This window comes from Desmodus rotundus, chromosome 2 (assembly GCF_022682495.2).
Source record: "Desmodus rotundus isolate HL8 chromosome 2, HLdesRot8A.1, whole genome shotgun sequence".
NCBI classification, from domain to species: Eukaryota; Metazoa; Chordata; class Mammalia; order Chiroptera; family Phyllostomidae; genus Desmodus; species Desmodus rotundus.
Genome location: NC_071388.1, coordinates 180,140,677 through 180,162,402, shown reverse-complemented (window position 1 = coordinate 180,162,402; position 21,726 = coordinate 180,140,677). Strand labels below are relative to the sequence as shown.

The window sequence follows — 21,726 nt, the reverse complement described above, 5'->3', positions numbered from 1 at the left end:
CAGATCAGAGAATTCTCATCTTTAAAAATTAGCATTTCTTCATATTCAAAGTGACTGTTTTTCTCAGACTAGAGTGGTAACCAACGTGAAGTGACTGGTGAGCTCCGTCAAGGTCCTAGGGAAGCAGTGCTTTGCTCCCCTCCCCTCCTCTGGGGTGCACACCAGCTCCTGTCCTTGAGCAGTTCGTCTGATGCCGACCTGTTGCCCAGGAGTGACCGCTGCACCCACACCCTCCCGCAGTCAGGGCCCTCGGTGAAGGTTTGCCTCTTGTTCATTCGTGTTCTGTTTTCCAGTTGTTCCAAGTTGGAAGACTTGCCTGCGGAGCAGTGGAACCACGCCACAGTCCGCAATGCCTTAAAGGAACTGCTCAAGGAGATGAACCAGAGCACACTAGCCAAAGAATGCCCTCTCTCCCAGGTCGGTATCTCCAGGAGGGGTTCCGGGAAACACAGAAAGCCACGGGGGGCTATGTAGTAGGAGAGGCACGCCTGCTTAGACAGTCGTATTTCATTTACAGAGTCGCACTACATTTTGGGCGGGAAAAATGTGGAGATTATGGTGCTTTTTATTCTAACACAGGAAGGTATCTGTTACTGAAAGCTTTGATGTAATAGGGGTATATTAAAACATTTTACAGTCTTTAACCTTTCACTTATATTATAGGAGGTGGGACCAGTGTCTCCGTTTTGTAGATCATGAAGTCCAGGGAGAAGCACTTTGCCTGCCTGAGCTTACTCAGCTGGTTAAGTGACAGGCTGAGACCCCAAACCAGACCTCATAAGCCCAAGCGCAGGCTGCACGTCATTGTATCACTTGGTCAATGGGACAAGTCAGCCACGCTAAACCCATCTTTATTTATTTACACGTTATTTATTTATATTATTGAGCCTTCTCTGGGTCTAGCAGAGAGAGAGAGAGAGATAATCTTTGTATCATACACCTTTGTAGAGATTTGATAGTGAGTTCATTGGGTGAAAATGGATTGGGAGAGAAAGTGATACTCCATTTTTACTGAGCTGATCACAGACAGGTTGCGTGCTTGCTCTTGTGCTCACAGCTTTCGCCCAGGCCATTTCAGTACCTACCTGCAGGTATGCATGTAGGTGCTAAGGCTCGTTGCTAGAATTTTGATTTATTCCAATGTGATTGCTCATGAAGTTATAAAAAATAAGTACTTTCAATCATTCTGGTCACATCCAGGAACTGGATAAAGAACAATTTAAGAAAAAAACTTCAGTTATTTGTCCTGAATTTCACAATAAGTCACAATTAATTGTCTCTTGGATTTACATGGAAGTCAGAATGGGCTTTGTCTGGAAGTGGACAAACTCCTAACTTATCATCACCAATTCAGAATTTTACCCAAGGCTTTGAAGGCCTATGGGAATTTGGTCCAAACTGATCTATCATGATGATCAGGTTTGATTTTAACTATAAAATGTGACTGGAGAGAGGGCGTGAGTGGGAAGAACCCAGCCAGATGCCAAGAGCCCAGCGCTCTAAGGTCAGTTATTCCATGTCAGACGTGTAGTCCTGGCCGAGACCTCCCCTCTCAGAGCTTCTTCAAACTCATCTGTAACGGGACACGATTGTGTCTACGTATTTTACATAATTTACAGGCTTGTCTCGAGGGTCACATGAGATCATCTTTACGTCTACCGTAAAAAGCTTTCCCCATTTTCTGTCCTCATTGCTTGCCCACCTAGTTGCCCAACCTAAAAAGTTTCTTCTCTGTCAGTCTCATGTTTGACCCTATGGATACCACCACCTCCACATCCAAAATCTTCCTCCTTTATGCCATCTGAAATATTTTGAGGTGTCACGCATCATAACTTTTCTCCTGCTACCTGCTTCTCCAGCACTAATAGATGCCATTTCCTAACTCGTAATCCTCCGTTCCCGCCCCCTACCCAGTCTGTAGGAAGTTTGGACGCTATAGCATAGCGTCCCAGAACCGTCGAGGTGACACTGTCCTGTCTGATTTCCCACCAGAGCCATCTTCCTCCCTGCACCCACTCTGTGCTCCAAACACATGGAATTAATTACTTGGAACATTTTCCATTGTTCAAACGTCACCAAAATATTCCGGAGGTGGGAAAAACTTAACTACCCTCAGTATTACAAGTTTAACAAAGCAGCTTCTTGTGTTATTTAAAAATTCATGCAAAATTTATATTCTACTCGATATACCTGTGTTCTTGATATTTAAAAAAAATACTATAAATATCACTTTTCCTGTTAAATTATTATCCTCCTTCTGAGCGTGTGAAACCGGCCCTTTAGGGAGATAGATGTACTATGTCAATCTCTGGCTTTGGTAGGTCTGGCCCACAATGCTGATGACCCTGGAGTTCCTCCGGTTGGCACTTGCTGGCTTTTGCATGTGGTTTCTCCAGCATGCACTGCTCTCTTCTACTTGAGGAAATCACCGTTCAAATTCCAGCTGGAAAGTCACTGCTGGTGAAGTGCGCCGACCTCCCAGTTGAAGTAGCTGCTTCTACTCTTAGTAGCCTTGTGTACACACCTCTGTCACAGCACTTATCACAGCTTGTTGTCAGTGTTATCTGCCTGTTCACATCACTCGGCGGATTGCCCACAATAGCAGAAGCCAACTCTCGTTTATCTTTATGTTTTCAGCATTCAACACAAGGTATATCTTGCTTTAATGTAGGAGTTCTCAACCTTGGCCCTATTAACCTCCTGGGCTGGATAAGCGTTTGTGCTGGGGGGCTTGCCCATGCAGTGTAGATGTCTCAGCAGCACCCCTAGCTTCTCCCCAGGAGTGTGACGCTAGTAGCGTGCCAGCACCCCCTCCCTCCTGTTGTGACAACCAGAATGTCTCCAGACATTGCCAGAGGCCCTCCTGTGAGGGGAGCAAAATCACTCTCAGTTGAGAACCTGACTCTAACATGTTTAAAGGGTTAAATATAAACATTATAGAAAGTATTGTGAAATGTGAAGTTTTACTAATTTCAGTATTCTTAGAAGCTCTAAAATGTTTTGAAGTAGAAACAGTGATTGCAATAATTTGATAGGTGATGCCCAGCTCATTTTTCGTCAAACATGAGCTCAGTTCTGTTGTCTGGATTTGGGGGGGATTCGATGTAGGCTTCCTGTCTGCTGTGCGATTATAGAACATCTGTCTCATTGGGGTAATCCTCAGACAACAGGGGCATGTAATGTGGACCCCATTATTAATCCTGCTTATTACTCTCAAACATTCCAGATTATTCTCCTAATTTCCATAGCTCGATTGCATTACAGTGTGGAGACAAGCTCGCTTATTTTGTTGGTGGTTGTAATAGAAGAGGTACATACATTTTTTGAAGTTTAACCTACTTAGTGTGAAAAAGAATGCATTTGTGTTCTAAGCAGACGAAAGAGTAATTCAACAGTGTATTCCACCAGCATTACTGGAGTCCCAGTTGAGTCAGGCACTTTACAATGGGCTGAAGGTACAGTGGTAAAGATGAGAGAGTAAGTCCTCAATCTAGGAAGAAGAGAGTGAAGCACTCAGTACTACTTACCTCAAAGGAGACAGGTAGGTTATTGGGCTATTTAAAATAGACTCAGCTCATGAGTAAACGTGAGCTGTTTTTAAATGATTCTTCCTTACTGCCCCCAAACCAAACCATATTAGATATTCACTCACTCAAATTTGGCAATTGCATAAATGAAAGATTCAGTGGCTCGTATTTACTTTCTTGAGCATCCCAGTAGTCTGCAGTTCAAAAGAGCACCCCGGACAGCAAAAGAGAGGAAAAGTCCATAGAAGAGCAATGATTATAGCCTGAGGTGTATGTATTTAAAGGAAGGGAAGCTGTGATTTAGCTATTCTCTGTCTGGCCAGAGGCTTGGAAAGTATAGGTTGTGCTTTTGTGTCTGTGTATTTTCACCTTTCAAATGTGCTTGAGCGCTGACAGCCTCTTCCTTTTCCTCTAATGTCCCCCTGAGTCACCACTTCCAGCTTTTTTCTTCAGCCACAAGGTCAGCCCCATGCAGTCGTATTTATCATAGCTTAGGCACAGGTCTCCCTTATTAAATGGTCTTACCTCACTGTTCCAATTTGAAAACGTTATGAACACATCTTTCTGTGGCTTATTTATTCTTCATTGAGGAAGAGTTCAGTGCTATAACCCCAGTCCTCAGGGTGTTGATCCATTAAAATAAGTAGAGCTAACAGTACCTGCCTTGTCGACCTCACAGGTTATTACGATGATCAAATGGAATGACTAAAAAGCCCATCTTGTTAACTGAAAATTGCAAAGAACAAATAATTTGTAAATGAATGCACCTTCCAATGTCCTTCTGCCCTCCCCCAGCGTGTTCTCTGTGACTCTAGATACGCTTTAAGTAATTTTTTTTGTGGTAAAATATACATAACATGAAGTTTGCCTTTTAAACCATTTTTAAGTTTACAATTCGCTGTCACTCATTACATTCGCAGTGTTGTGAATCTGTCTCCACACTTTTCATCATCACAAACAGAAAGTGTATAACCATTAAGTTATAATTCCCTGCCCCCCTCCTCCACGGCCACACGTAACCTCTATTCCATGTTCTGTCTCTGTGAATTTACTTATTCTGGTACTCATAAAAGTAAAATCATAGAATATTTGCCCTTTTGTGTTGGCTTATTTTACTCAGCACACAGATATGTTTTCAATGCTCTGTCCCAGGCTCTGAGTTGAGGTTTTACTGTCAAATAATGTATATCGCTGTGTATAATGTGCATCCATGGTTGTGCATTTTTTCCTATTCAGGAAAAATTTTTTTCTTTTATTTTCTTAATTCAATTATTTATTTATTTGTATACTTGTTTTTTTGTATAAAGGGATTTTAGCACTTATTTTTGAATATATGGATATCATTATTGCTTTCTAGAGTTACACTTTTTAACTCATAAGCATAAATAAAAGAATTAAAAGCATTCATACAGGTATGGAATTAGTACTACTCATGTATAATGCACATCCTTATTTTTCCCTTAAAAGTTTGGGCAAAAAAGTACGCCTTATACATGGCAAAATATGGTATTTGAGGAACAAAATGACTGAGTTATTGAACTGTGAAAAAGTTGCTAGATTTCTAGTATGATAGTGAAATAGCAGTTATAGCCGTTTTTTTTTTTTAAAGAAATAGACTGTAAGATAATTATTTCTGTCATCCCAAGCAGGCCTTGTCCGTTTGGGGATCATTAAAGGACTAACTTAAATGCGATACGCCAAAACGATCGGGCAGTGAAGTCAGGCAGCCAGTTGGGTTGGTAGAAGAAAACAAATTGCTCGTGTCTCCTCTACAGACAAGTGGGTGATAACTGCTGGACCAGTCTGTGTTAACCAGTTGCCAATTGTCTGTTTAATTTAATCTTACATTTGTGTATGAAGTGAGGATGCACCCTGTTTCTTATTAACCAGTTGCCAACTGTTCCTTCGAGTTATTTTCGTGCAAGGTTGTTTTAGTTCGAGGCCCCACCACATGAACTCCTGTTGAAGGGGGCTCAGAGGGACAGCTTGAAAAGGATCCCTGGCTGGGTGATTGTGATGGCCGCATGAAGTGATTGCGTGGAGGGGAGAGAGCCGACATTCACTGACCCCGCAGCTCGTGTTAGCACTTCTCCACGAGTCGTCCCTCTGAATCCTCAGAGCCCTGGAAGGCCGGCGCCCACTTCCCGGCCTCACCAGGAGGAGGGTGCCACCATTAGATACGCAAGCCGCTCACCAGCTGTTTAGGGGGGAAGCTCTCAGATGGAGTCCTTTTATACTCCAAAGCCCAGAAAAGTGTTCCTTTCGACTAGAACGGGAAGTTTTCAGTTCTGATTGTGTAGCTCAGAAATGGGGATAGGAAGGGGTAGTGGAAGGCTGCCAAACGACATTAAATGAATTTTTCCTGAAAAAGTAATTCTCCGTATCAGTTTTTATTTCTTTGCCATACTTAATTGAAGTGTCATTATAATCTCATCTTGTGTGTGTTATTTAGCATATCATAGAAGGGAGTGAAGATGCTGAAAATGAGCAGAAAAACCCATGTGCATTATTCATTGCCTGTGTAGTGGTTCGCTCTTCATGTTAACGTGGAAGAAGAGGCCAGGAGGTGCCAGCCCTGCCCCGCTCGGACACTCTTCTCACTCAGCACATTTTCACTGGCGGACTATCTAACCACACACTGTGGTTTTATAATGTTCTTTTTTTATAGCAACTGTAGTATGTACCTGCAGGGCAGCTACTCTTAGTATAACATTCCTGTTCACACATCTCACTGAGGCAACGAGAATGCAGTAGGAAAATATCTAATTATTTTATCTTTCTCTTTGGGGGAAGAAGAAAGGCTATTCAGTTCTCTCTAAGTAAATCGTACAAATCATCTTAACTCATGTTTATTGTTTTGCTTTTCCTATTAAGTTTTAAATTACCTTTAGACATCTTAGTTTTCTCTGTTCTGATTCTAAGCTTGCTCACCTCACCGAAGGGGCCTGCACAGCATCGCTTTATCTTTTGTCACCTTGTTTAGGAATTGGTTGCAGTGCACACTGCTGAGCTTGTGCCAGCAGGTAGAGGTGATGGTGCAGGCGTCCTTCCTTCCGTCCCTCAGCTTCCCTTCTGAAGACACCCATGACACAGTGTGGCTGTAGCTGTGCCTCCTTGTCGAGCTCTCTGTTGTTTGACTTTGGACAGGATACTTCCTTCTGAGCTTCGGGGCCCTCAGTTCAAAAATGGGAACCATACTGATAGTCACAGGTGACATCTATTCACTGGGCTAGTAAAAAACACATGTAAGTTTAAAATTTGTCTGAGGGACCTAAAAGAAATTTCAGTTTTAGAAAAGGCAGTCTACTTAGCTCTAATAAGTACTAATAACAATATTACAATCTCCTCTTACAGTTTGGCTTAGAGCAAATTCAGATGAGCTAGTTAACTTTGTAGTAACTAATTTTGGTATATTTCGATGTCTCCAATACCTTGTTTTTTTCAAAAAAAAAAAAAAAACTTGCAGATACAAGTGGCAAATTATGTGGCAGAGAGGCTGCAAATGAGGAAACTTGGATTTTATGCCTCCGTCTACAATCTTCATATTTAAAATCTCATGATTAATGACAAAGAAGTCTGAAACTTCTGAAACACTTATGTAGTTGGGAAGACATGTTAAACCTCCCTATTTATTTTAATATATAATATTTTTTCATAAAGTAACCGTGTCTGTTTCCCTGTCCACGTGGCATTTATGGCTGTGACTGAGTGTCGTAAGGAGGCTGCCTTCACTCCTCGTTGTACGTGCGTGCTCCCCGCTCTTCCTCATAGCCTGGCCCAGCGCAGGACGGAATGAGCTTAGTAAAGGCAATGTCACTGAACTGGCACCCTCGGCAAACGTAGTCCCTTTGTTTAAGTATCACAAATAACAGTGCACATACCTTTCAGGTTATTTGTATCAGCATTGCTTTACATGGACATGGAAATTCAGGATTTGGTTGTGTTCTGGATTGAAAAAGATCCCGTTCATTTATCAAAAAGCTGTGGGGACCCTAAAAGTCCAGTTGTGTGGTTGCTCTAGAAGATTGGAATACATAAAAGAGCAACATAAACTACAAAATTATACACATGTTTTAAGAAGCGGTAGATGGAAACTGGGTCTTTTTTGGCAGGGTGGTAGGTGGGAAGGGTTTTAATCATTATTCACCCCATTTTGCAGCAACAGTATCTCATCAGCTATAACATGCTGTTGAATGTAAGATGCATCCCAATTTTCAGCGACGTTAGAGTATTAAAACACGTGGTTGTAGAGTGGACACAGTGTGGTAAAGACAGCTTCTCTGCACCCAGGGCCTCTGGGGAACATTATTTCTTGTAGGGTAAAGGTCAGCAGGTGCTGGGTCTGTGTCAGCCCCTGTCAGTGTTGTTTATAATGAATTAAGTTTTGATTTTTAAAATATAAATCGGCATTAACATTAAGATGACCTTGCAGTATGTGTCCAGAATGTTCTAGCGAGGCCTAGTAATTCAGACTCAGGCTATGAGAATGTAATAGTCTAATTTAGGATGAGGGAAAGTTCATGTTTGAAACTAAAATAATAAGACATAACCTGACCTTTCATCTGAAATATTCCCAAGATGTATCTCTTCTGTTTTCAAAGCTCTCTCATGTTGAATTATAAAACTTTATGTTGCTAAACCTTTTTTGAGTGTCAGCTGTGTGTAAAGACTTGCATAGAATTAATAGGAATAAAATTTGCCACAAATTCGAAGAGATCTTTTTAATGACTAGTCTAGTTACCTGGGAAGCTCTCTTTATCTACTATTCTTAGTTCCTTGGCTCAGTTCATAGCTTAACCCTATTTATTTTTGTTCTGTGATCAGTAAAAATAGAAACTAATTTATAATTATCTGGGGAAAAGTATAAATCTGATTGAGTCTCTCTGTGTAGCCAACCCCTTTTTAAATGACTATGAGCGTGACTCTAGTATAGGACCTGCTGACAGAGCCCATGGAAGCTCAGATATTCATTGCCTTGCCACACAGATTGGCAATGGCCCTGTGCAGTGTCACTGGAGATGCTTCTGGAGCAATAACCAAGTAGTAAGACCAGGGAGTGAGGGAAGTGTGGATTGTCTGGGGCCAGAACAATATGGTTTGTGGCCTGGTCTTAAGGGCCAGGAAGACTTGAGGTGCAGCTCCAGGCAGTGCTTGAGACACTTTGCATTTTAGACTTTCTAGTCTGCAGTTGGAAGCAGACCAGACGCACCTGAAAGGCATTATTTGGATGACGAATTCAGGAGTTTCTGACCTTACCTTTTGCTGTGGATGTTTAATCACTTTGCAATAGAAGGTTTAGCTCTGACTCCTGCTGTGGCTATATAGACTGTGCCTTTCCGGAGGATAACACTTGTACAATCAACACAGAGAGAAGACAAGTACATTTGCCATTATTCACATACCCCAGCGTGGCTGGTGCATCTATTACTAGGCTGCTCTCATGTTAAATTTTTCATTATTATGACATTTCAGTTTGGCATTTTAAAATTTCTTCTCTGCCCCTTTTCGTCTGTTATATTTCAGTGACTCAGATATCCCACATCAGAACTGCGTTAGACACAAGGGAGAGGGAAATTGAAACAGCTGTAGTGACTGTCCTCAGGGTCTCCCGGACTAGGACAGAGAACAGCTCAGCCAGAGAGGGAACTGGTCTGGCTGGTCGGGAGACTTCCCTACCCCTGTGTCACTAATACACAAAGCAGAACCTGCCTCTGGAAGAGGAGGATCCTGCTGAGCCTCCGGTGCAGCAGGCGAGGCTCTCAAAGTTCCGTGATACAGCCAGGTGATGCGTGCTCCTGGCGTTCCTAGGGCTGTGCTCAGATCCTTAGATTAAAAGAGTTCTCCTTATTATCTCCCCTCAGAGAACAGAATTGCCACTTAGAGATCACTAACTGGGGGAGGATAGCCATCTGCTGTGTACAAAGGCCGAAGAGGTTTCTGTGAATTGAATTAGGAGCCCCCTCCCCCACCAGTACTGCATAATGATTGAAAAAGAGGGTGACTGTGGGCTCGCAGAGGGAATTGTTTCAAATGTCTGGCTATGCAGGACTGTTTGCTGGCATTTGAACCTCCTGGTAAATAATTTGCAAATAATTTTGCAAATAATTTTGCAAATAATTTACCTTGATTTATTGTTATCCTTTTAATCTCAGCTATTTTGTAGAAATGCCATTAGAAATTCTAAGATTTTGCTCAACTGCTCCGTATCTAGAGTACGTTTTAGTTTTTAAAAGAAAGGCACAATTTCAAGGCAGGATGTAAAGCATAATGTAGGTCATTTGAATCTCTTGAATTGTTTATGTCCATTTGTTTTCAGACGGAATTTGCAGCAATAAAATTTATTTACAAAACATGCACATGGACTACCATAATCATTCAGGTTTAAGTTAACATCTGCCACAAATGTTGGTCCAAACACACCATATTGACTGAAAACATATCTCAGTAGAAAATTTAATTCAAGGTGTGTGATTATAATTTTAATTTTCCACTTGTTAATCAGGTGATGCTCCCCTCTCTTTCCTTTTTCCCAAAATTAAAGACAAGTCAGCTACTGGGGTTAGCCGAGGAGGAAGAGGAGGATGAAGAGCAAGAAGGAATCAAGTACTGAAGCACTCAGAAAGTTTCAGCTTTGATTCATTTTTGGTTGAAACACAGTACAAGTGTTATGTTTAGTTCCTCCTGCTCTAAAATAGCACTGTTAATTTTTTCATTTGGTGAATTTTCACACAAGTGCTAATCACACGTTTCTATAAATTATATTAATTTAACTGATTTCCCTAAACGTTGTTCTGCAGTGTGTAGCACGGATGTTCTCTGATTCTTGGCTCTCTAAGCTCGTTGCGGTTGGAAACGGAGCAGGCACATCTGAAAGGCATTATTTGGATGACGGGCGCTGGCGCTTCCAGTCTCACCTTTTGCTCTGGCTCCTAAATCACAACTGTTCTCTCCCCGTGTCTAATGTGTGTGTCCAGCCTTCTCCATCTTTGACGCTGTCCCTGGATTGGTGTTTTGGAGAAATCACAGTCGTCGTATAAGCATACATTAAAGGGATAGTAAATGTGGACAGTCCTACTGAATGTTTAATCACTTGGTTTGGAGGAAGGTGACTCCTTCAAATTTAAAAGATGAAGGAGATCGCTGTGGGCTGTTGTGTGTCCTTTCTTGTCCCTAAAAAGGAGTACTCGTATTTATGAAAAATAACTGTTTTTTTGCTTACAGAGTATGATTTCATCCATTGTAAATAGCACATACTATGCCAACGTGTCAGCAACCAAGTGCCAGGAGTTTGGGCGGTGGTATAAGAAGTACAAGAAGATTAAAGGTAAACTTTTTATTTTTAAAGCCTGTTTTTGATTTTTTTTAGGCCAATGAATCACTGATGCTCTGGAATTTATGCTACCTTGAGGTATAATTTTTAAATAAAATTTTATATAACTTTTATAAAGATGAGATTCTTAATATTTCCATTGAGATCCAAATTAGCTTCCTTAAAACTAAGATTGTATTAGAACTAAAAGTAAAATTCTTAGCATAATGTATGAAGTTTATGTTTTCACAAGACAGCCTTGTGAAGGTCTAGATCTTTCAAAATATTTTGAAATGGTTTATTTCACATAGATGTTTATTTAAAAATCTAATCAATAAGTTAATTCTACTAATATATTAATGGAAATTTAAAAGCAGTCATTCTAGGTTAAATCAACACTTACAGTGTAAGTATAAATTACACATCAGAAGCACTGCTGTGGTATCAGGAAACCTTTGGTCAGGACTGGAGTTCTGATGTTGTGTTTATTTGGAGACAGTTCTAGAGCAGTGGTTGAAGCCAAGGGCCTCTGCCCTCAGGCAGACTTGTGTTCACGCCTTGGCCGTCCATTCGCTAGCTGTGTTGTGAGCGGGAACGAATTATTTCACTTCACCCAGATTCAGTCTCCTCATCTGAAAAGTGGAGAAATAAAAGCATCGGAGTCGCTGGCTATCTGTGAAGACTAAATAAATTAATAGTAGCACAAAGGAATCTCTTAATTAAAAGCTATCATACTATAACAATAAATAATAGTAGTAGTTGTAGTAATATCTTACACAGGGTCTGGCACCAAAAATGCTCCTTTTTTTTTTACAAAATATTTTATTACAAAATCATAAGCATGTTATGTTACATAAGGATGTAACATAATATTATCATACTCAAGCACACCATGTGACATTTTAGGTGAAATGTTCAAATTAAAACTGTAAATCATTACACCTACATTATTACCCTACCAACCACACTCAAGCAGGCATTACTTCTGCCTGACTCTATATATAGAATTATGTCTGGTCCTGAACATACAATTCTCTTACATAGTAAATGTCATGCTATTTAGACCATCCAGCCCTTTAGATATATTTGTGATATTTTGCCTTTGCAAATATGTCAGTGTTGGAAAAGTTATACTGCTCTCACCCCAGTTCAAATGCTGTTTAATTCAAACACGACCAGCCTCTGAGGTGATTTGGGGAGTTTGGGGTAACGTAATAGCTTGGTGTTTGAGGGTTGTGCGGTCCAAATTTTGCACAATTGTGGCATCATCCATCACATTTTATTATAGGTTCTCATAGCCTTGCTGTCAATTCACTGCCCCCATCCCAGGGCCAAAACCTTTATGGTAAGTAGGTAAAAGTAAAGGATGGATTTATTTGTTTTACCACCTGCAGGTTTCCTGTCAGGAGACAAGAGTGTGGAAGTAATGCTTTGGTTGCTGAGGACTTGGGAGCTTGTTTACAAGGTTACCTTTTGAGGAAATGAGCCTCGCGTGCATGGGTGGCAGGCACACTTCTGATTACAAAGGAGTGAGAGCACTTTATGCTAAATACACGATTTATAAGGAGAGGCATGATGTTGAACTACCCAGGAGAAATTAAATTTACTAAAAATTGAGTTAAGATCTATTTCTTTACAGCATATTCTAAAATTCTTAGGACCCTTTAGATTCTGGTCTGGGCACTTGAGACTGTTATTAATATTAACTCTTGTACAGGATACAATGTATAATGCCTTCACATTATGAGACATGATCGTGTGGTTCAGAAGGATTTCTTTTCTCTAAGTGTTATCTCCAAGTTTTTCTTTTAAAATAAGGTTGTTAACACGCTTGAACATACCCTCTTTGGCTAAAAATCAAAAGAATCACACAGCTTCAAGGTCATTTGTTAAATCCCATTCACTTGCTGTTTTAAGAGAAAGGAAGAGAGTGTCCTCTTTTAATAGTCTGGAGTATAATTCCAGATTTAGAAAGACTGGAAACCCTTCACTGTAGTGTTTTCTGAATTGCCACTACAGAATGTGTGTGTGTGCACGTTCACACACATATTAACACTCACGGCTTCCACTTTCCTCCTTTCTTTCTTAGAAATCCAATTCTTCAAGTATTTTTTTCCCCTCAGGATAGTAAATGCACAGTTAAATCTTCAAGTGCCGTAAAAGCAGACTAGGACCTTGATTTCTTCAGGAGGTCAAGGATCCACACACCTGAAGAGGCTGCCAGACACTGTGCACACATGCCATTCAAAGAGATGGAGCTAGTCATTCCTGTGGAAAAGTGTGTGTGTGCTTGTGTGTGTGTCAGTGGGAAGAGAAAAGGAAGGTTAAGGTATGTGTGAAGTAAACACAAGCTGCCGTAAAACAGTTCGAGTGGTGTTGATTCATCAGCCAAGGGAGTGGGAGGAGAAACAAAGAATCCATGACAGGTATAATGGTGTACAGAAAATAAACACCCAGAGAAGAGTGTTTTATTAACTTCCGACCCCTGGAGAAAAGGAAGTGTCGGACCTACGCAGGCTCCTTTCATTTGATAGGAGCTTTATGCTATGAATAGATGTTGCTGTGGGAGTTTCTATCCAGTAGAATCCACTTCTCATGAGAAAGTAATGATTCTGTTTGTAAGGTTTGTTTGTGTCCATACATTTTCAGACTGGAAAAAAAAAGAAGGAAATTAGTAGTAGCAAAACCAGAATTCAACCTTAGGGCTTTTTCTGAGAGCTCAGGAGCCAGAGGTCCATGTCCCTCCTTCTGCTTTTCCTCCCTCAACCCCTCCCACCTCCCTGTCAGCCCAAAGTTACCTGTTTACATGTACCATGGCTGACAGTAGAGAAGCAAATCTCTAACTTACTGATGTTCCAAACTAAATACAGGCTACATTGTTAAATATGTTTCCTATTATCTGCTAATGTCTGTTTTAATAAAACAGTGGGAACTAAATGGTTGCTTCTTAATCAAAACCATGATTTCCTAAACATAAGCTATGTGATTCTGTTACAAATTGCCACGTATAGATCTCCTAGGTCAAAATTTTTTTCTCTTCTCATAGAAATAAATAAACAGTAAAATAATTATATACTCTGAAAGATCAAAGTAAATATGACTAAAACCTGGCAAAAATAAAAGTCTACTGGAAGGATTAAAAAAAAAGATCATATTACAAATTCTATAGTTAATGCTTAAATAAATATGAGAAAAATGAACAATCAATAATTTGATATCATTAAAAACAGATGTAAAAACTATATACAAATGGAATTGTCTAAATTTTGAAGTAAACATTTTAATGTGCATTTTTTGAATTTGTTGTTCTTAAAGCTAAACTATTTACACTTATTCTTTAAAAAGTCCTAGGTTGGTTTGGCTTAGCATGTTAACTTTATTTGCCCCAGATCACAGCAAAGCACATTCTGTTTATCTTTCTTCTTTAATTTCAAAGACAATCACGGTTGACATGGACATATTTGAGTTAACATTAGTGACAGAATTTGTATACTCTGGTTTTAAGGTCCAGAGCCATGAACCTGCATCCCACGAGTTTTTGATATTGAAGAAGGTGAAGTGAGTGGATGAGGTAGTGGGTTGGTTCAGACAGCATGGTTTTTTATCGCTGTTCATCTCATACTATAAGTTCTTCTGGCCCTATGTTTTATGACGTAGAGCTCATAAGCTCCAGAGTATAAGGAAAAAAATGTACATTTTGTGTAAAAGTGAAAAAAAACCAACAATATTAACGGCTATTTAATGTGTAGCAGTTTTAGTGTTGGATACAAACATAATCCATTAGGACTTAAAAATGTCCATGCTATTCCAACACTATGTTTAAGAATTCTTGGGATTGTGTAGCATTTACTTTGTCTACTTTTCTTTCATAAGTTCTGTACATTTTAAAAGCACTTATTTTTTAACATAATTCCTCTTTGGCATTAATTATTTTTAGGCAACAACTTTCCCCACCATTTTTATGAAAGTAAGGGGAATTATGTATGCCATACTAATAGGAATTGTACTCGTATGGCAACCTACTGTTGAAGGGGATTTTGTGAGAATACGATAGTGCCTTACCAAAAAGGGCTCATATATTTTAAATTTTTTAAATTAAAAATTAATAAGTTAAAAGAAAATAATTTTATATCTAAAGTGTTTTCAACTGGCAAAATGAACTGTATTGGTCAGGTCAATCACAAGTATTTAATATGCCCCAAGAATTAAGGGGTCATTGAAGGTTCACATAAATACTAGTGGATATTATGAAATTATTTGTGTCATAAAATAATACCACTAGAAAGAATGGACCTAACTAAACCCCATAGTTTTGGCCCCAAAGTAAAATTATTCCCATCACTTTCTTTTTCTCAATCATTGCTCAAGAACCCCCTGATTGCTAGTTGTCTTAATTTTATTTGTTTATTTGAGCTTATTTTGCACAATATTAAAAAGCTGGAAGCCGGGAGAAATGAGGATTTTTAAAATCAGTGTTACTTCCCCAAGCCTGGTTTATTCTAGTAATCAGTATTTTATCTGACCCTGTCTGATCTAGTCTTGCAAGATCAAACGTCCAGGCCAGCAAGCAGACAGTAAACAAAGCCCATGAAGGGTTTCAGTAAACACAAAGATTAGATGTTGAATGAAAATTAAACTCCTTGAACTAGTCCTCTGTACTAAAGTGGTTAAGTGGGTTGTGATTAAAAGAAATAAGTAATTATGATCATTATAGCTGAAATGATATAATGTTACCACATTTAAAGCACCTCTTGTACCCCAAAATGATTGTGTCATTTGCAAAGTGGTGCCTCGGAGTTGAATAGAGAAATCAGTGTCCTCTGACCTGGTTCCACGAGGCAGCCCTTGCTCTGCCATGGTGGGATCGGTGGTCAGGACAATGCCTTTAATCAGCTGCCAGTGCTTCTGCCTCTGCTGTTGTTTAGCTCTGATGAGGTAAAAGCGACTTACTTTTGTCTACCTAATTCTTCTGAGTTATGAAAGAAATTCGCTTTCAGCTTTGGATCTAAGTCAAGGTGTTTGGCAAGGAAGTTTGTCTGTCCCCTCCTTATATTGTACTTTGCTTAAAGTAAAGCCATCATCAAATCCTTGAATTTTATATAAACATTGGATTCCTGGAAATACAAACATCACTTTCACAATCAACCGCTTTTTATCTTCCTGGTTTTCCAATATTTGAAAGAACCTTGCACATACCCACTGTGACAGTCACTGATGAACACCGGTGCTCACTCATTCGTCTGTCACCTTCCCCTACCTGGCCTTAAAATGAGAAGCCTACTGGTAGTGTCAGCAAGTGGAAAAATGGTGCGTGGAGAACGGCTTGAACCCTAAGCTCAGATGTGGTCTAATTCCTTACTTGGATATTTTTTAAAATTTGACTTTATTGTTTTAAACATTTTATTTATTTTTAGAGAGAGTGGAAGGGAGGGAGAAAGAGAGGGAGAGAACCATCAATGTGTGAGAGAAACATCCCTTGGTTGCCTCTCGTATGCAACCTACCTAGAGGACTGAACACACAAACCAGACTCGTGCCCTGACTGGGAATTGAACTGGCAGCCTTTCCCTTTGCAGGATGACAGCCAACCAACTGAGCCACACCAGTTACAGCCTTATTTGTGTCTTAAGAAGCCAATTCTAGCTATACTGGTAGCTGCTTCTCTAGCAGGAAAAATGTTAATTCATAAGTGTTTAAGGAAGTAAAAACAGTTGTTTGTCAACAATGTAGTTTGTAGATTAAAAGAAACAAACTTGCTATCTGCTTGTATGTATACATGTCAAATACATGTATACATATATTAAATACATGTGTGTATATATATATAAATACATGTTTAAAAAGGATAGAAAGGGGAAAAAGATCTGCTTTTCTAACTTCCTCCTTTCCTCCCCTATCCATCCATCCACTCATCCATCCATCCATCCATCCATCCAAAATACTTCCTATTTGAAAGAAGTATAAGACACAGGTCCTGGTTTCAAAAAGTCTATACTCTATATGAAATAACATAATATAACTCATATTTTGCTGTTTAAAAATAAATTTGAGCATCTGCTTTATATACCTGGCAGTAAATTTTCCTTGCAAGAAAATTAGTCATAATTAAATAACTAATTTTAATTAAACAAATGTTTAGTGAGTGCCTCTACTACAGGCTGCATTCAGTGTTAGAAGCAGTGAGAGACATCCAGTAACACATAAAATGTGGTTCCTAACTCTAGTTGTGTTGCCCTGAGCCTAGCAGGGGATGCAGCTCTGTAAGTATGTCTGGCAAATAGATGGTATTGGTATAAGCTGGTGGAATGGTAGCACAGAGAAAGGTCCACAAGTTCTATTCAGTGAGTGTCAAGTTTGGAGGCAAGGCAGCAATTTGAGAAGAAATAACACATGGGAGGCAGATGGGAGGGAGAAGGGACAGTATGTACACACTGGAGGAAGTAGGCAAAATAAAATTTACTGCAGTAATATGTGGAAGTAAAGACACTGAGGGAGGTGAGACTTGGCTTTCGGTGGAAGTAGTGAGAAAGAGCAAAGTGACCAATCAATATGTATGTGGGAAAGAAAAAGAGAAATCAGAGTAGAATCCAGGCCTTTTGAGCTTAAGTGACTCTTGATGGTTTTGACAGAAATAGGACAATGTATATTTAGAGCAAAGTGCTGATAACTTCAGTGAGAGTTGGTGAACTAGGTAGAAATATCCATCAGGCTGTTCAAGATATGGAGCCAGCTGGCCAAAAGATGGGACTAGAGAATAGATTTTGGAGCCAATTATTTGGATGTGATAGTTAAAATGATACCAGAGGAGCCTTCTGAAAGGAGAGAGTGAGACCAGGAGAGGATTGGAATCTTTGAGAGGAAAAGGAGTGTGGTTTAAGAAGACATGATTAGGAAGGAAGTGGAGTTTCATGGAAGCCAAGAGCAAATGGGTTACCAGTGGAAAATGTTGTTGGCGGTGCCAGGAAGAGGACAAGAAGAAGAGGTAATTGGGAGTTCTTAGTTTTGGCAAAGAGGAGTTCATAATGACTTGGAGGGGGCTATTTGCCTGTGGTGTGAGAACAAAGGTAACATACGCATCCAAGAAGGGAAGGAGGCAAAGAAATGAGGAGAGCAAATACTGGCTTAGGAAATGATTCAAAGCAGCTAGCTGCAGCACTAGGGTTAAGTAGAACACACACTCTCCCCCTCCCCCTTTGTACCCCAATACTCAGGAGAGGGAGGATGGAGTCAGTGGGAGCCAAGATCTCTGAAGATGAAGAGCGATGATTAGCTAGAGTTCATGAACTAGGAGGGGATGGAATCTGAGGCACAAATGACACTTTGCCTTTGAAAGTAAAAGAACCTGGAGGAAAGGAGATGGATAAGGAGACAGATTTCGAAGATGGAGTGAGGGGTAAAGAAAGAGGTAGCTTGCACCATATGGTGGGGGTGGTAGGTGATGTGATTATCTAGCAGGGAGGGAGAGAATGGCTGGGATTGGGCCTTGATAAAGGAGAACACCTGAAGGGGTTCTGGATCAACGGCGTTTGGGAAACAATGAGAGAGAAGCACAGTGTTGAACTGAGGTGACAGAGTTAAGGATTTGTAGTGGTACAAGTCTCTTTCATTCTTAGCATTTATTCACAGTGTGCTTCAGAGTTCTCATAGTTCCATATTTCCATTTGTCCTGCCCAGAAGCAACAGTAAAAACTCAAAAACAAAGATAGATCTGGGGGTGACTGACAAAGAATCTACAGAATTGTGAAATGAGAATTTTTGTCTTCAGACCAGGAAATATCTAGCTTATTTAAAATCTGGTATGATTGTAGTGATGTCTTCTAATTAGGGGTGAATCAGGTGGTTAAAATCAAAGAATTCTCTTGGTTTCCTGATTAATTAATCATTTAATTTGCTTGATTTAGTAAAACTTTTTATTTGTTTTTATTCAGACGACTTACAAAGTTAAAAGCTGAAAAGCACTGAAATTTGTAAAGGTGCTTGAAGCTCTTAAATACAAGTGCTGTGTAGGACGCTAGGACTAGCATGACAACTGCCTGCGACAGACAGTTTACCCAGCTGTTTGCCTGACTGAGGATAGGCCTTCGTTTAAGTTTGGCAAGAAGTGGAGATTATCCGAGCTGGGAGTCTTGAACTCCCCAGGGAATGGCCCTGAACCATCTGGAACGCCAGGCAGGCTGCGAGTTCTAACACTGGGCCTTTCAGGCTGTCAGCTTCCTAAGTTCCATGTTCCATAGGAGTTTTCATTCCAGAATAAGCCCCTAATAGACAACCGTTCCTTGGAGAAACATCTGGCGACTCATTCATTATGTGATTTCCTCAGAGCCCTGTGAGTGGAGGACCTTGAACATTGTAGGTACTTAGTAAATATTAATAGAATTAAATTATATAGATGAACTTATTTGTACATATATGAACTTAGAATAGTTTTGTTTTTGCACATATTGTGACTAATCTTATTTACTATCTGATTTCTCAATTGAGAGAATAAAAGAAAGTACTAGGTTGTTTAAATCATTTTACAAATGTCCTTAGCAAATTAGTAATTGTTTAGAATCATTCTCTTTTTCTACTAATTAGTTATTGAGCTAAAGATTTAGCAATAGTCAGTTCCACTGAAAGAGACAGTAACACCTTTACTGAGTAAAAATTAGGGACCATTTATGTCTAAGAAAAATATCCCTTTGAGGTTTTTCCAGTTAGTTTATTATTTTCCTTAAGAAATGGCCTAAGACATTTAAGTTCTATAAAATTACAGAAAAAAGAATGAATCATGGGTTGATTGTTTCCTTGATTAGTTTTTGTTCAATAGGTTGAACCGAAGAATTAATACACACATAGAATGCTAAATGTCAAAGGTAGAATACTCCTGAACAATAATTCTGAGTTTCTCAAGTGTTTTTTCTATCATGTGTGAATTCACCTCTGAAATGATAGTTTCAGATTAAAATAAAGAATAAAATAAAAGTAGTATTAGATATAAGTAGCTTTAACCTATCCATAAAGTTATGGGAATACTTGAAATGATCAGCGAGTATTCCAACTATGATAACGCATCGTATGAAACCAAAAGGGACAGTAATGTTCTGACGCAGTCCCGGTAATGGTGGACAGTGCTCACTTTTTCCATGGAACATAATGGGGTCCTATGAGCTTTTATTGCCCCCAAACAGAGGTGTCCAGATTCAAGTTGCTTTATGGTAGACATAGATGTTTTTGTGGATCTTAATATGATGGAAAAAGGAAGTTGATAATAAGGGGAAAATATACCTAAGACCAGTCATTCAGTATTATCACAATGCTGGCTGGTACATTGCACTTACGGGGCTGGAAGCATTTTCCTTCCAAACCTTGTTTTATTAGGAGTTAACAAGTTGGCTCTGAATATCTTGCTTGAGGCAGAGACTTTGCAAGCAAGTTCTCAACCCAGAGACAGATTCTCTTTAGCAAATGTAGAGGAAAAAATCTTTAGGTTTTGTAGTCCTAAAAGACTTAGCTTTTTTCCTTTTCTCTTTTGCCCTTCAGCCCTTTCAGAAGCTTAATATTTTCTTTAATTATATTTAGTGAACTCTTCTGGTAATAGTTTCCCCCTTACCAATGGTGTAGGATTTATATCTGTTATATATGGGATATGAGCTTTAGCTCTTAAAATCACATGTCTCTTTGTTTTAACAGAAACTGGTTTTTATATAACAAATTGACTGTACCCACATTTACTGAAGAGGAGAGAGTAAAGCAGGAGTGCTTTCTGTGATTGGGCATATTCAGTCTTGGCAGGTGGGATGCTATTCTGGGTTTTCGGGGAAATTAGTGTTACATTTACATTTTAAAAAGAATTTAACTCTGAAGTACTTTGGGTGAATAGTAGGGTTGTTGAACATTAGTGTGTAGTCCAGCTCAGAGAGAGGAGTCAACAAAACATCAGGTAGAACCGTATGAAGTCACCATAGTGCAGGTCAGAGGTGCTGCACATCACCAGTTTCATGTACTTCAGTCATACGTGAGTTCATTGTGATTGCCCAGGATGCTCGGGTCAGCACCATGGTATGTGAGTGCGAATGCCCATTTTACTTCCTGTTGGCTACCTGGTTCCAAGAAGCACCTCATATTTACAGAGTTTATAAAGAGCACTTGCTGAGGTTCCATGTTGTGTGATTCATGTCTCTCATTGGTCAGGCGGGAATCCAAGTTGATGACACTCATTTTGGGACACAGCTTTTTTGGCCACAAGAAAAACAGAAGAAAGGGAAATTCCTGAAAAGACATATAATGAGTGTGAATTTGTATTAGATGACTGTACTGAATGGATAATAAATGACAAGATAGGAATCAAAAGGAGCTATGTTTCGTTATCAGATAGAAAAGCAATTTAAATCATAGGTAGATATTACATCTACATATACCAAACCGTTAAATTGTTTGAAACAAATGTAGGTGAGTTTTTTTCTTAAAGCTAATATTATTCAATACTGCATCTCTAGGGGCTGACATCATTCCTAGCACATAATAGTTGGTTAATAAATGTTTCTCATCTAAATTAAAGCAGTAATAAACAAATGTGCATGATCTTGTTTTATTGATTAGCTAATTTAATTTTTGAGGAATCAGTGATTTCATTACTTTTTTGACCAGCTTTTTCAGTCTTATCACCTCAGGAAAGTTTACAGGATGTTAGTGGAGGCATGAGGCTGAGTAGAATGCTGGATTTATATGTGGGGAAGCTGATGAGCCCTGACTCAAACCCTAAAATTAATAATAATCACATGCCCAAGGCGTTAAGGTGCTGAAGACATAGGTTTGAATTCTCATTCTTCCTTTAATAGGTTTGTAACATTACTTTTTCTGAACTACTTCTGCAGTAAAGTGGGCATTACAATATCTGTCATATGACTGTT

At 39.4% G+C, this 21,726-nt stretch overlaps 1 protein-coding gene across 3 annotated transcripts in view; it reads left to right on the top strand.

Moving 5' to 3' along the window:
* The window catches only part of SATB2 (SATB homeobox 2), a 180,114-nt gene that overhangs the window by 76,332 nt on the left and 82,056 nt on the right, over positions 1-21,726 (top strand). For all 3 annotated transcript variants that reach the window (XM_053918904.2, XM_024563955.4, XM_024563956.4), the window contains 2 exons: positions 294-417; positions 10,749-10,851. In XM_053918904.2, coding sequence (XP_053774879.1) covers positions 294-417; positions 10,749-10,851 — 227 coding nt within the window. The remainder of the gene's footprint in view (positions 1-293; positions 418-10,748; positions 10,852-21,726) is intronic.